Here is a 15,342-nt window from a genome sequence, read left to right on the forward strand (position 1 = left end):
GTAGAGCACATGGTGAGCATGAACAAGGCCCTGGTTTTAATCTCCAGTTTCAATTTCAAATATGGTTAAAACTGACAGATACAATCTACATAAACAAAAATTCAGGTTCTCAATAAATTTTAAGAGTACAGAGATTCTCAAGACTAAAAAATTTAAGAACTGCTAATCTTAAGATATTCTATACCCTATTTATATAGTTGTACTCCATGCGTGATAGAAACATGGATAAGGTAGTTTTGATTCAAAAGAACTTTTGAGACATACCATGGTATGGTTAAAAGCAGCTGGATTTTGAACTCAGAAATATCCAAGTTAAAATCCTATTTTTTCTTTCATTTACTAGATACATGTGAACTTCAGTAAACTCATTTCTCAAATATCAATTTTTTTCATTTTGTAAAATGAGGTTAATGATACCTAGCTTAGTGAACAACTGGGGGGTTAAATCAGATATTTTTTATCTTAAAAGAGCTAATTTACTTCCCTTATGCTTTTCTCTTTTCCCACAATGAATAGAAATTACTTACACGTGGTTTATAGTAATATTGATTACATTTATTTCTGCCACCTGCTTCCAAGAAGCTTCAGCATAGACCTGCTTTGGGACAGGACAGTGATGGAGCTATGCTCAGCTTTCTTCCGCTCTCCCCACTGGATTTATAAGGCTACATGAAGTTTCATTTCCTTCTCAGTTTACTCACAATTCTACTTCCCATGCCTTAAACAGCACCTGACACTTGTACCAAAAAACAAATAAGTATTTGTTCAAGTAATAAATAATGAATGAGATGCTGTGACCTTCCCCAGAGGAGAGTCCACACCCAGCCACTGGCAGCAGAGATAAGTACCTCTAGGACATGCTTCACCACTGCATCCGTAGTTCCAAAAAGATCAACCCCAGTTATTCCTCTCACATCTGACTCCACCGCACCAGGGGACAAGTTTTTTTTCCTTAGACCTTTGATGGGGTAAGGATCGGGATGAAAGATGCAAACATAACATTATCAAAAAGAGCACAGTACCAGAAGCAGAAAGGTACAGCAACAGACTAACATAAGAGAAAGGAAAAAGAAAGTTAAAAAGACAAAGAGAGCTCCTATTTCTAAATATTTTGTTCAAAATTCTGAAGTTTATTCACTATCTCCTCTTCTCTTCCTTCAACATTCAAAAGGCCCACTACTGGTTTTTCTTTCTAAAGGAAACTAACCCAAATTTCAGACACAGCTAACTTCAACAAATCTCACCTAAAGAGCTGTCACTTCAGATAATACCCACTTTCCAATTTTTTGGTACCAAGGATTGAACCCAGGGGTGCTTAACCACTGAGCCACATCCCAAACCCTTTTTATTTTTATTTTGAGACAGGGTCTATGGTATTGCTGAGGCTTCCTTCGAACTTGAGATCCTCCTGCCTCAGCCTCCCAAACCACTGGGATTATAGGTGTAGGCCACCATACCTAGCTTTCATTCTTCAATGTTCTCAAAATGTGGCCTCAAATGGTAAACATTCAATATTCACTTTTTTTAAATTACATGAAATATATAACACTGTTTTTTCATCATCTCAAAATATTGTAAAGAAAAGTCATTTGGGGAGGCCACAGTTCAGTGTTTCTCAAACTGGAAGCTTGGAGGTAATTCATAAGGAAGTCCCAAATGAGTTATAGAAACAAACTAGACCTATTAAGCATAAAACAGCTATCTGATCTGAAAGAGACTAAAAATATGATCAAAAAGGTACTGTCTTGAAGAAAAAGTACTATGCAAAAAGTATACTTGTACCTTCTACTTGACCCTGGAACAGGGCACAAGGTAATCAAAACTTTCCCATCACTTTTAAGTTCTTACTTAAAAGGCTGGTTATAGATTTGAATATATGTATTTTGCTATTAAAACTTTTGGAGGCTGGCCTCACTGGGAGAAATTAGCCCAAAATTTGAAAACAATAGGCAAAAGACACTAGGATAAGATACATCTTATTTGTAGAGGCATTTGTGCTCATCTACACCCATCCTTAAAAGCCATTTGTGCTATATCAAAATCAAAATAACAATAATACTCTCTTACACTTGAAAAGCACTTTTGATTTTCAACACACTCTTATATTACATGATTTGATTCTCATACCAACCCTTTGAGACAGACAAGCAGATATCAGTCTGTAGATGAGAAAGCAGGATAAAAATCTCATCGTCTAAAGTATTTGGGGTGCAGGGAATGGAAGATGAAATTACTTAGCACTCGCAAAATATAAAACCTTGAGTAATTTCAAGCCTAAAAACTTGGTATCAGTTGGAAAATATGAAAATTTAAGCTTAATTATGTTCATTGGTTTAAAACCATCTCTCTTCTATACTAGTGCACCTAAACTTCAGCACTGGAGAAGCAAGAGCTCATGGAGTTTTAATTATCTTGTCCCCCATCCTCAAGATGAGCACTGAGCCAACAGACATAGTCATAAATATGATGCTAAAAAACAAAACCAAAAAAACCACTCTCCCAAAGCTTCATAAATACATCATCACAAAGATGCCTCCTTTCACTTATTTCACTTATCCCTTTAATAGGATCTGTCAACTTTTTCTAATGAATCTGGTATATGGGAAAGATTCAAAGATAGATACAAGACAGACAGCTGTGAGGAACTTCACCTCCAATAAACTTCAACAAACACATTAAAAGGAAAGCTGTATGACAGAATGGAAACCTTTGTTGCACTTGTGTATAATGATCCAGAAAAAGGGGAAGGGCAAAACAGACAGATGAATAGTGACAAGCAGTGAAAAGATACTTAGAAAAGAAATATTTAAGCCTTCGACATGTCCCTCACTAGGACTGAACGACAGATGGAAAATTTCTACAGCAGCTACCCAAATCCAGAGGGAGAAGAGAACACTCTCAAAATGGACCAGTTTATGCACGCCTCCCAACAGGGACCAGGGGAAGCAGTAAGGAGAGAAGTGTGAGGACAGGATTTGGCAGCATATTAATACTTTTTTAGTAGTCTTTTCAAAAATTGAGCCTGAATTACATGAGCTTGACATGCAAAGGTGTAAGCATATTAAAAGAATTTAACAGTCAGTTTACTTGGAAGCTCAAAGCTAAAAAGTAACCTGTCTTCACACTAGGCTGTAAATACATTACCTTTTAAACAAACGATTTTTGCCAGGTTAACACAAATGATTCGGACTATGCTAAGCTCAATTCTTATGGGAAACATTATCAAGAGACAGCTTCTCCTTTGAAGATTTTTACATTCTCTCGGTGCTTACCTACTAGCTCAGAGAGTGTCCCTTTCAAAAAGAGACATTTAAAATCATCAGAATTTTCACCAATTCTCTAAAATTTGGGGATATTTGTTCTCTGATTCAGAACTAACTTTTCCTTTTGTGAAAGGTCTGAAAGCTAATTTCTCTTCCTGTGTTCAGAATTATTTGAACCAAAGCAAAAAAGAGTTCTACTGAAAAGAGCATGCTGGTTTCTAGAGAAAAAAAAAAAGTGTAAAAGTCTAACCCCAAAGCTCCTTCTACTTGGTTAAATACCAAAGCACCTCTTTCTACTTTGGTTAACGGGTTATTGAAGAGAATAATGAGTACAGAAAAAACACTTAGAAATGGTAAAGAGAACATTAACATTAGTATGTAAAGTTAGCACAAAATTCTCATTAACAGACAAAAAATACAGCAATTACAATGTTATTACATAGTAATGCATGCGATTCACACATTCAAAAGCAAGTATAAACCCCACTGGGGTCATACTCTCCCTCTCTCCTCTGATCCAGGGCCCTTAATTTTGATGCAAACATGCTTTCTGCTTGCAAAAAGTTAAGAAAAGCATTTCTTGCCTAGGGCTTTCAATGATTACTAATGAGAATCCAATTACCTGATTGCCCCAAATTGCTTTAGGTAGACCACAGGGAACATGCTATCCTAGTATCAGATAGCATAAACAGTACTCTAGAGTGGAGCAGTGTAAGGCCCTTCTTAACTCAGTGTTCTGTGAAAGAAGCCTTACTGCTTAAAAGCATAAGTTCAAGCATGTAACAAATTAATTTCTTCATGATCCAGAATGGTATTAGCTGTATACCATTCCTAGGAGAATTGAGAACATAATCAAAGTACTTTCTATAGCACTTAATTTTCTCAAAGAATTTGGGTTGGGAAAAACTATTCTAAATAAATGTCTCTGATCAGGTGGAATAGTGTGACCTTAGATCTAACCCCAGCAGGACCCTATATCTTGAGATAGAGAGGGTACTTTGAATGTGTGCACAGTGAAAAACCATAGCTAAGTTACTGGAAAAATAGATGCTAAGTTCCCTGGTATTGGCAGTGAGGAGTGGGCACGGGCTTAGATGCCTGTACCTAGCTCCTCCTGCTGGCATGGCTGGTCACATCTGGGTGTACTTCATAAAGCCTTATCGGTCTGACGAAAAACTGCAATGGCAAAGCCCTAGAGGAAGGAGTACAACTCCCTCTCTCCAATACAATCTTGTCTATACAAATCTCTTCTAATTCTAAGCCTTTGAAGATTGTCAAGACCTAGAGGGTCTGCTCTCCAATTGTTCCCCTCTTCTGTTGGCTTGTTTGAATGATGCATGAATCTTAAACAACTGCTACAGCAACATTCTAAATATTATATCCAGGAATTCAAATATTCAACTTGCTGTTCATCACTGGCTTGTAAAACAGCAAGTACCATTTTGCCCCAGCCCATCATGCCACAAGGAAGTTGGATAAAGTTATCACCTCAGCTGTTCAATGCAGAAGGATAACTCCTTTATTACTATAAAGAATCAGGCAAAAATCTATATAGGGGCCTCCTTTTCATAGATTGAAACACTATTTTGCAGTCCAGCCACTGACTTTTCAAAGAACTCAATCTCAAGAATTTTTAAGGCAATGAGTAAATAGAGCAAGCGATAATGAAATACAAATGGGAAGAGAACCTCAAATTTAGTCTCATTTTCCGATTCCAACACAAAGCTCTTCTTCCATCTATATCACAGGTATGGTCCTTTCTGTGAATTTGAATTCTCTGGTTAGCAACTTCTTAGATTTCCTCTATGCTGCACTAAACATTTAAATCCTTATCTCAAAATAATGATATGTAATCTATGAAAGGAGGAATTATTCCAAATATCCAAAATCTACTAATTATTTAATTTCACATCCTAGAAGTCTACCTACTAACAGGTATTCTGGACCTAAGCCTACTAACAGGTATTCTGGACCTAAGTCACCAACTCCCTCTGTCCCATGTTCTTTCCACTAAAAGAAATCTAATAGAGGAATCTTCCTTTTTCCGAATAAGGCAACAGGATCCAAGAGTCCTGTTCCCCTGCATTAATCTGCTTTCAAATTTCTTTTTATCAAAGATGTATTCTTTCTTTCTTTCTTTTTTTGGTGGTGGGAAGGGGGTGCTGGGGATTAAACCCAGGGCCTTGTACATGTGAGGCAAGCACTCTACCAACTGAGCTACCAACATCCCCAGCCTGTATTCTTTCTTATTGGAGTAGAAAGACTGATTCTTAATCAAATACCCCAAAGGAACATAAATTTTAACTAAAAATGGATATAACAAAAGTTAAGCCAGATACAGTGGCATGCACTTGTAATCCCAGCAACTCAGGAGGCTGAAACAGGAGGCCAGCTTCAGCAACCTAGCAAGATTCTAAGCAAGTAAGCAAAACTCTGTCTCAAAATAAAAAAGGGGGCTGGGATTGTAGCTCAGTGGCAGAGCACTTGCCTAGCACATGTGAAGCACTGGGTTCAATCCTCAGTACCACATTAAAAAAAATAAATAAACAAAATAAAGATATTAGAAAAATTTAAAAAAATAATAAAAAAGGGCTGGAGATATAGCTCAGTGGTAAAGTGCCCCTAGGTTAAATCCCTAGTACCAAAATAAATAAATAATAAAAGTTAAAATTTACTCAAATCAAATGAATCTTCCAGAGTAGCCACTTTTCATAGATAGATGCATCAAAGAGAAACAATCAACAACCTCAGAAACAAAGGTTCTATCATATGGGACCAAAATATTCTAACTTTTCCTTTTCTAAGCCAACTACCCTACTTTAAGCAATTGCAGTTTTGCGCCAGACACAATAAGGTTGTCCCCTGAATTGGGTAGCTCACCAGAAATATCCCAAACGCGCACAGTCTGGTCCAGGCTGGCTGATACAACCAGGTCTTCTGAGGGATGGAACTGAGCACACATTACATAATGGTTGTGCCCCGTTAACACACTGCAAGGGAAAGAAAAAAGACAATACTAAGTTAGAGGTGGAAATCAATAGATTCCTAAGCTAAATATCTTTTCCCATATTCAATAAATACTCATCCAATTATACTTTAATGGAGGAAAAGGCAAGTAACTGTAACAATTCTGAACTAAAAAGAATAAGCAAGGTCATGTGTTTTAACAGCTTTCTTCTTGACTCTTAACACTTTTAAATATCACTAATGTCAAAAGAACTGAGATTACATAGCTTTCCTCTCAGACTAAAGACACATTAAGATATGAAAATAAATGAAATTTCAGTAACTCATACTAGGAATTATCTGATATATTTTAGTAGGATTGCCTTAAAATACATCATTTTAAACACTCCTTATTTCTTCACATAGAATTCTATGAAAGCTTTATCTTCAAATACAAAGTAAAACTTATTGTCTAGACCCTAACTTGAGTTTTATGGAAACAGAATTGAAAAGCAAATAATATTCTTGTTCTCCCTGTGAAGAAATTATCAGTAAATCCAGATTTACACATTACTAATGAGACTATCTCCATATTTATTTATACTATACTTAAAAGCATCCTGTAAACCATCAGTAATTAACCAGCAAATGTGGTACACTTGCAAAGGACAAATATTGTTCTGAAAATAAGCTGATTATGAAAAACTGGGAAGAATTAAGACTCTGTTGGAGGCTTTTGCCTCTTGCTTTACCAGACACAGGTTCTAGATTGCCAGTTCCACACTCGGATGGTCTGATCATCTGAGGCACTCAGAATCCAAGGATATTCCTGAAAGATTTCAGACAAAGGCTCTCAACATTAAACAAACTTGGTTCTGTCAGGCTCCTGTAACTATTTTTCTCTTTTTGGGGAGCATACTGTTACCTATCACTTCAGCTATATTAGCAAAGGAATTGCTGTTTCTGGTTTCAGGCCAGCTATGTTCTCCCACCAATCTACCAATTTTTCCTAACTTGGACATTTTCACCTAGAAGGGTTAAAATTGGATGCCAGATAGAGGCATAATAAACTTTCAGAGGCACATGGCATAATACATATTTACATTTACAAGTGTATATTTATATTTAGGTAGCTGATTTTGCAAATTAAGATCCAGTGAAAGAGCCTTCTCCTTACTCTAGAATGAGAATACTGTTTTATAATCTGAAATCTCCTGGTTAGAGTACCCAGTTTCCCCAAAATTGCCAAGTCTCAGTAAGCAAAACAGCAAGTAATATATAAAGACAATCTGGCACTGGATACAATGGTGCACACCTATAATCCCAGCTACTTGGAAGACTAAGGCAGGAGGATCATAAGTTCAAAGCCAGCTTAAGCAACTTAGTGAAGCCCTAAGCAATTTTTGAGACCCTGTCTCAAAAAAGAAGAGGAGATGTGCTCAGTGGTTAAGTTCCCCTGGGTTAAACCCCCAATACAAAAAAGAGAAAAAGAAAAAGACAATTTGGCTTTTTTTGAGTCTTTAAAATTGTTGAGAATAAGAAGTATTTCTTATTCACAGTTATATCTCCAGAGTTTAGCACAGGACTTAACAAATTACATAAACATCTATTGAACTAAAGAAAAAACAAAACAAGGTTTTTCATAACACATTCCAGGCAAGGGTCTTGAGAAAGTGCTTTATGGTAATGACAAGTAACTTCTACCTATAAATTATCTTATTGAGTAATTATCATTCCCAGATGTTCCCGGTGCAATTTTCTCATTCTCTCCTATTCTACCCTAAGTTTTAAGTTTTTAAAAAGGAAATAAAGTAATGACTGGGGCTGTAACTCGTAGATCACTTGCCTTACATGCATGAGGCACTAGGTTTGAAGCTCAGCACCACATAAAATAAATAAATATTTTTAAAAAGGAAATAAAGTGTACTCAATCTGTAAATACTTGTTTATTTCATTATATCCTAAATAATTTAAGAGATTTAGTTTACTGGAGTCAAAAAATAGAAACAGTGGGGTGGGATTGTGACTCAGGGGCAGAGCGCTTGCCTCGAGCATGTGAGGAACTGTGTTCAATCCTCTGCACTACATTAAAAAAATAAAGACTGTGCCCATGTATAAATTAAAAACAAACAAACAACAACAACAAAAAAAAAAAAAACAGAAAAAGGTAATTCTAGTAGCAGAGAGTTATAGGATGACCCAGCCAGGCTGAGAGTAGATTAAGAGGCTCGAAGTCTCTAATCTATAATCCCCTGTTTAAATCTACTACGATACCTAACAGTTCAAAGAAGGCAGTAAACCTGGTTAAGTGAATAGGTAAAAAAGAGAAGCCTATTGATTGTTAATACTTCAAAATGTTTATTAGCTCTCAAAGTGCCATCTTTGCCTGACCTTCTTTCCATGAATACCTATTACTTACTAAGACTACCCCACATGAGATTAATCTGCAAACTTTGGTTTGCTAGCACAGCAAACTTGAAATATAATCCCTATTTTTCCCTACAAAGAAATAACGAGGGGCTGGGGATGTCACTCAGTGGTAAAGCGCTTGCCTAGCACGTGTGAAGTACTGGGTTCGATTCTCAGCACCACATAAAAATTAAAAAAAACCAATGACTTCCTCAAAGAATCCATCAAATCCAATTAAATTCAGAAATAAACACAAGTGATTTCTTTTACAGTAGGAAACAACGCAGAAAAAACACCCAAAGATCCTAGAAGAACCACACAAATAATATAATTCTTTTATCAAAGCACACGTTCTTAGAATCCAGTAGAAGAGTATGGGTAAACTATAGAATGCTCCATAACTAGAGGCATCATGGCTACTTACATGATGAAAAAACGTGGTGCGAATATAATCCAAGTGTCCAAGCAATGTGAAGAGACAGCGCCGAAGTTTGTAATTCCAAACCTGCAAAGACAAATATATCTACCTAAGGAAAAGGATGTAAGGGTCTTGAAGCCAGATACAGACATGCACACCTGTAATCCTAGCTACTCAAGAGGCTTAGGCAGGAGGATCTCAATTTTTTTTTTTTTAAGAGAGAGTGAGAGAGGAGAGCGAGAGCGAGAGAGAGAGAGAGAGAGAGAGAGAGAGAGAGAGAGAATTTTTAATATTTATTTTTAGTTCTTGGCGGACACAACATCTTTGTTGGTATGTGGTGCTGAGGATCGAACCCGGGCCACACGCATGCCAGACGAGCGCGCTACCGCCTGAGCCACATTCCCAGCCCGAGGATCTCAATTTTTGAGGCCAGCCTGGACAACTTAACAAGACCTTGTTTCAAGATAAAATAAAAAAACAGGCCAGGGATATAGCTCAGTGGTAGAGCGCCGGCCTAGCATGTCAAGGTCCAGTGTTTGATCCCCAGTACCACACACCAAAAAAAAAAAAAAAAAAAAGATATTCCTAGCAATTGAGGAGTGAGGATCTTGAGTTGGCATTTCTAAATAGGTAGGAAACTTGACAGGGAGTCCTGTTTTAAATCAGAGGATGAAAATATAGGTCAGCTAAACAATGTGAGGGAGGAAGGTATGTGTAGGAGTGCTGGGTTAGGGAAAGCTAAAAGTAAAATTATGAAAAGGGGACTAGGAATATAGCTCAGTGGTAGAATGTTTTGCCTAGTTTGCACAAGGCTCTGGGTTCAATCCCCTAGCACTGAAAAAACAAGCTACAGAAATGTCTTCCTTTCTTTGGGGAGAAACTTGTTCTTTTCTTTTTTTTTTTTTTGAGACAATGTCTTGCTATGTTGCCCTGGCCTCAAACTCCTAGGTGCAAATGATCCTTTTGCCTTAGCCTCCCCAGTAGCTAGAACCTGTAGAGGCCATTTATATAAATTATAGTTTGTTGGAGCCATTAAGGCAGGGAACCCATTCTTTCAGGATCCTGGGTGAAAATCCCCAGGTTCGAGAATGCCTGGATCATGCTGGCCCATCTTAGCTTACAGCCTTAGGATCAAATAGCCGCCCCAAGAAACAAGATCCCCTGCTACACTGACACCTTATACCTTGATAAAGCAAGCAACGGCTTTTTCTTTGTTAGAAATCAGACCCTTCTGGTCAGCTCAACTGGTCATACCCCTGCTTTAAAAATATTCTTGCCTTTTTGTCTTTATTTTCTGATATATTACTTTCATAGCTTTTATTTCACAGCCAGCCCATCCCTCCGATGAGTACCCATTCCCTCACACATGTGGGATGTGAGTGAGAGGAATGAGCTGGGACTAGCCCATGGCATGCACAACTGTGCCTGGCTTGAGAAATCATTTTAATAATAGGAAACTACTCATTCAGTTAACTTAACACTTCTTCTTTTTACAGGTATAATTATGTTCTCATCTTAACTACAGCCCCTTGGTACTTCACCTATCACTTTCAAAAAGTAGATTTATGATTCCAAAGGAAAGAGTAATATGATACACAGCATCACCTTGACTCCTAATTTGAGGGCAAATGATGCCCATACATTTGGAATCTGTACTCACCTATCATATTTATAAACTCAAACTCATTAATATGAAAATACTACATGGCTCAGTGAGGCTGAAGCCCCCAGTACTGCCAACCAACCAACCAACCAACCAACTCATTTTAGGAAAAAAACTGTTTTCTTAAATGACAGTCTTTTCTTTCTTAAATTATAAGAAACCAAGTTAACCATTTTTTTTTGGTAGTACTTAGTATTGAACCCAGGACCTCACACATGCTAGGCAAGTACTCTATTACAGATCCACCCCTCCAACTACCATTTTTGATTCATTTTGAGACAGAGTCTCATCAGGTCACCCAGGTTGGCCTTGAACTTGCAAAATTCCTGTTCAACCTCCTTAGTAGCTAAAATTATAGGCATATGCACTGTGCCCAGATCTAATTTTTTGCATTGCTTGAATTGAACCCAAAGTCTTTTTTTCTTCAAATATTTTTTTTTTAATATTTATTTTTTAGTTTTCGGTGGACGCAACATCTTTGTTTGTATGTGGTGCTGAGGATCGAACCCGGGCCGCACACATGCCAGGCAAGCCGCGCTACCGCTTGGGCCACATCCCCAGTCCCTTCAAATATTTATTTTTTAGGTGTAGATGGACACATGCCTTTATTTTATTTGCTTATTTTTATATGGTGCTGAGGATTGAACCCAGAGCCTCGCCCATGCTAGGTGGGCACTCAAGCTCTAAGCTATAACCCCAGCCCCTGAACCCAAAAATAGTAAAGTGCTAGGCAAGCACTTTACTATTGAGCTATACCTGTAGTTCCCCAAGTTAAGAAATTTTCCTTTTTTTGGTACTGGTGCTGCCCACTGGGGTTACTTAACCACTAAGCTACATCCCCAGCCCTTTTTATTTTGAGATAGGGTCTCACTAAGTTGTTTAGGGCCTCACTAAGTTGCTGAGGCTGGCTCAAACTTGCAATCCTCCTGCCTTAACCTCCAGAGCCCCTGGGATTACAGGCATGCACCACCACATCCAGCTCAGGATCAATCATGATACTCAGTGTTCATCACTATAAATAACAAATACTTTATTTAGAAATGTTATAATGAGGTAATATTCTTAAGGGTCTTTGGAGCTATCAGCTGGAATGAACTTCCACTAACTAACCCCAGGATTTCGTGCCTAAATATAGAAACGGAAAGAACAGTGTTTCCCATAATTCTAATACCACTTTTCTCCATGGGTATCTGTCATTTCATCACCTAAGTTCTGCTATATAATCTACAATGTATAACTTCCTGAAGTAGCTTATGAAAAACACTTTTTTTATGAAGTAAATTTCACTCACATGGTTGGATATAATTAGATGTAATGAAAATGACTTATGGAGGTAAATAAAGACAATTTTGATTGATTGATTGGTTTTGTACTGGGGATTGAATGCAGTTCAGGGGTACTTTACCACTCAGTTATATCCCCAGTCCTTTTTTATTTTGAGACAGGGTATTCTAAATTGCTGAAATAGTAAAAATTTACTTATATTATTTCTAACTGTGTTATTTATAGTGATGAACACTGAGTATCAAGACTGGTCCCGAGCTGGATGTGGTGGCACATGCTTGTAATCCCAGTGACTTAGGAGGCTAAGCAGAAGGACTGTGGGTTCAAACCAGCCTCAGCAATTTAGCAAGAACATGTCTCAAAATAAAAAATAAAAAGGGATGGGGATGTGGCTCAGTGGCTGAGCGGCTGGATTCAATCTCTGGTATCAAAAAAAAAAAAAAAAAAAAAAAAGAAAGAAAGAAAGAAAGAAAAAAAAGAATAGATGTTCCTTGAGAACAGAAGCCAGTTCTGAATTCCCAAAAAAGAAATATATCTGGTACACAGTAAGGATTCAATAAGCATTTACTGGATAAATGCTCTGGATGTTGTTAAAAGCCTAATTCTGCATAAGTGAGTTGTTCTGACTTTCAGAAATTCTCAAACATTCCCACATCCTTCTGTCTATTATTCCCAGTCATGACAGATCCTTGGTACCTTAATCTTATAATCATCTCCGCCAGAGACAAACAGTGGCTGCTGCTTATGGAAGTCAATGCCTCGTACTGGACCTGGGGAAGAAGGCAGGCAACAATGTTAGAGAGTTGTTCTTTTTTTATTGGTTCTTTTTAGTTATATGTAATAGTAGAATCCATTTTGACATAATTATACAAGCATGGAATATATCTTATTCTAATTTAGACCCCAGTACTTCTCCTTTCCCCTCCTCCTGCTCCCTTTCCTCTATCCATCTTTCTGCCATTTAGCCATAGTTATTATTTATTAAAATTAATTTCTTGTGGATGTACATGATGAGATTCATTATGGTACATTCATCTATGTACACAGGAAAGTTATGTCAGATTCATTCCACTGTCCTTCCTTTTCCTAATACCTCATCTTTCCTTCATTCCCCTTTGTCTAATACAAGGAACTTCTATTCTTCCCTGCCCCCCACCCCCATTGTGGATGAGCTTCCAAATATTGGAGAAAACATTTGACCTTTGGTTTTTTAGGATTGGCTTATTTCACTTAGCATGATAGTCTCCAGATCCATCCACTTACCAGCAAATGCCATAATCTCATCTTCTTTATGGCTGAGTAATATGCCATCATGTACATATACCACAATTTCTTTATCCTTTCATCTGTCAAAGGGCACCTAGGTTGGTTCCATAGCTTAACTATTATGAATTGTGCTGTTACAAACATTGGTAAGGCTGTGTCACTGTAGTATGCTGATTTTAAATCCTTTGGATATATAACAAGGAATGGGAAAACTGGGTCAAATGGTGGTTCCTTTCCTAGTTTTTTGAGGCATCTCCATACTCCTTTCCAGAGTGGTTGTACCAGTTTGCTGTTCTAACGACAATGTATGAGTGTACCCTTTTCCCTGCATCCTCACCCACATTTACTGTTACTTGTCTTATTGATTATTGCCATTCTGACTGGAGTGAGATGGAATCTAAGTGTAGTTTTAATTTCCATTTAACTAATTGCTAGAGATGTTAAATATCTCATTTTAGAGAGCTGCTCTTTCAAATCTCTATAATGATTCCTATTTGGAATTTTTCAGTTCTATCTATTCCACATCCTTTAATTCTAAAGGAACTATATCAATCAAGGCTTAAACTACTCCAGGGGATAGGGAGAGGGAGCATGGAAGGAATAGACGAACTCCAGATAGGGCAGAGGGGTTGGAAGGGAAGGGAAGGGGCATGGGGTTATGAATGATGGTGGAATGTGATGATCATTATTATCCAAAGTACATGCATGAAGACACAAATTGGTGTGAATATATTTTATATACAACCAGAGATATGAAATGTTGTGCTCTATATGTGTAATAAGAATTGTAATGCATTCTGCTGTCATATATAAATTTAGAAAAAAGTAAATAAATAAATAGACAAACTACTCCAGGAGGCAATAAATACCTTATCTTTTTAATTTCCCTCTAGAAACTGACTTACCATCATGCTCATCAAACTTGTCAATAAGGGTACACATCCGATAGTCCCATAACTGAATGACCCCATTGTGCAAACTGGTCAGGATCCAGGGTCTTTTGGGATGAAAACTGAGGCCTGTGGGGAAATAATGGAACGAGCTAAGTAAGGCCCACAATGCCATTTCCTGACAATTCTGATAAGAAAAAGGAACAGTTGGATTAATCATAGGTTCATTCATTCATTCCACATCCTTGATGACATACTAGATGACAAAGGCTTCAAATCTTATGTTGTCAGGTGCTGGACTTTTGTTATATTCCTTTAAATATTGTTGGGCAACTTTTTTCTAGGATTCTGTTAAGTTACTTGGATTATTCAATTGCTTTGAGATTTGACTTTAAGTTTCATTACAGTAAGTCCATAGCAGTCTTTAATCTAGGCTCTAATTTGGAAACACATTAAGGTAATACCCATCTGATGTCTCTATATAATAAATACTCTGTAATATCAGGAAGCCTTTGCATTCTGGGCTCAAAGGAACACAAACTATTCCCAGCCCTGTGTGAGCTCCAGGGGTTGCTCTACCTTCATTTCAACGGTTCTTTTCTAAGTTTTGGATAGTTCTCTCATTTACAAGTGCAGATCAGTACTCAGAAAAAGGCCTAAGGGAACCACTTGCAGATCTCTAGTGTTCTCTCTGTGCAGCTCCCTCTAATATTCTGCCCAGCAAATTTTAGCCATATTTGCTTCCTCATATTTTAAACTGTCTCCTCAGGGAGTTTCACAGTGTTCTTCCTCCTCCTTTCTCTGCAGCCTGGAAACTCTAGGCATAAACTGAAACAATCCAGAATTCACCTTGATTACTTCCCTTCTCTCAAGAACCACTTTCTTGCATTGCCTGTTGTACAGAATCTAAAAACCTTTGTTTCATACATTTTGTTCAGTTGTGCATATTTAAGTACGAAGATAAATCTGGTCTTTGCAATTCCATTGTGACTATAAATGGAAGTCCTCAGAGGTCACAAGTGTTAATAGTTTTGAGTACATCCTTTCAGATTTTTAATGTAGTTATGTATAAACATAAGCTTTATTATTTTTAATGAAAACAAGGATCATATTATAATAGTGTTTTGCAAGCTTCTTCTCACTTATTATGATACAGATCCATTTACATTTAAGTACATATAAACCACATTTTTAAATTATTCT

The 15,342-nt window shown here is 37.3% G+C and overlaps 1 protein-coding gene across 1 annotated transcript in view; it reads right to left on the bottom strand.

The window, feature by feature from the left end:
• COPA (COPI coat complex subunit alpha) overlaps nucleotides 1-15,342 on the bottom strand; it is a 46,004-nt gene that overhangs the window by 27,969 nt on the left and 2,693 nt on the right. The window contains exons 2-7 of the mRNA XM_081306519.1: nucleotides 14,155-14,268; nucleotides 12,680-12,753; nucleotides 9,043-9,123; nucleotides 6,962-7,038; nucleotides 6,144-6,253; nucleotides 849-958 (exon numbers count right to left, since the gene is read on the bottom strand). Coding sequence (XP_081162645.1) covers nucleotides 849-958; nucleotides 6,144-6,253; nucleotides 6,962-7,038; nucleotides 9,043-9,123; nucleotides 12,680-12,753; nucleotides 14,155-14,268 — 566 coding nt within the window. The remainder of the gene's footprint in view (nucleotides 1-848; nucleotides 959-6,143; nucleotides 6,254-6,961; nucleotides 7,039-9,042; nucleotides 9,124-12,679; nucleotides 12,754-14,154; nucleotides 14,269-15,342) is intronic.

Source organism: Spermophilus citellus (genome assembly GCF_964194105.1).
Source record: "Spermophilus citellus genome assembly, chromosome: 9".
NCBI lineage: Eukaryota > Metazoa > Chordata > Mammalia > Rodentia > Sciuridae > Spermophilus > Spermophilus citellus.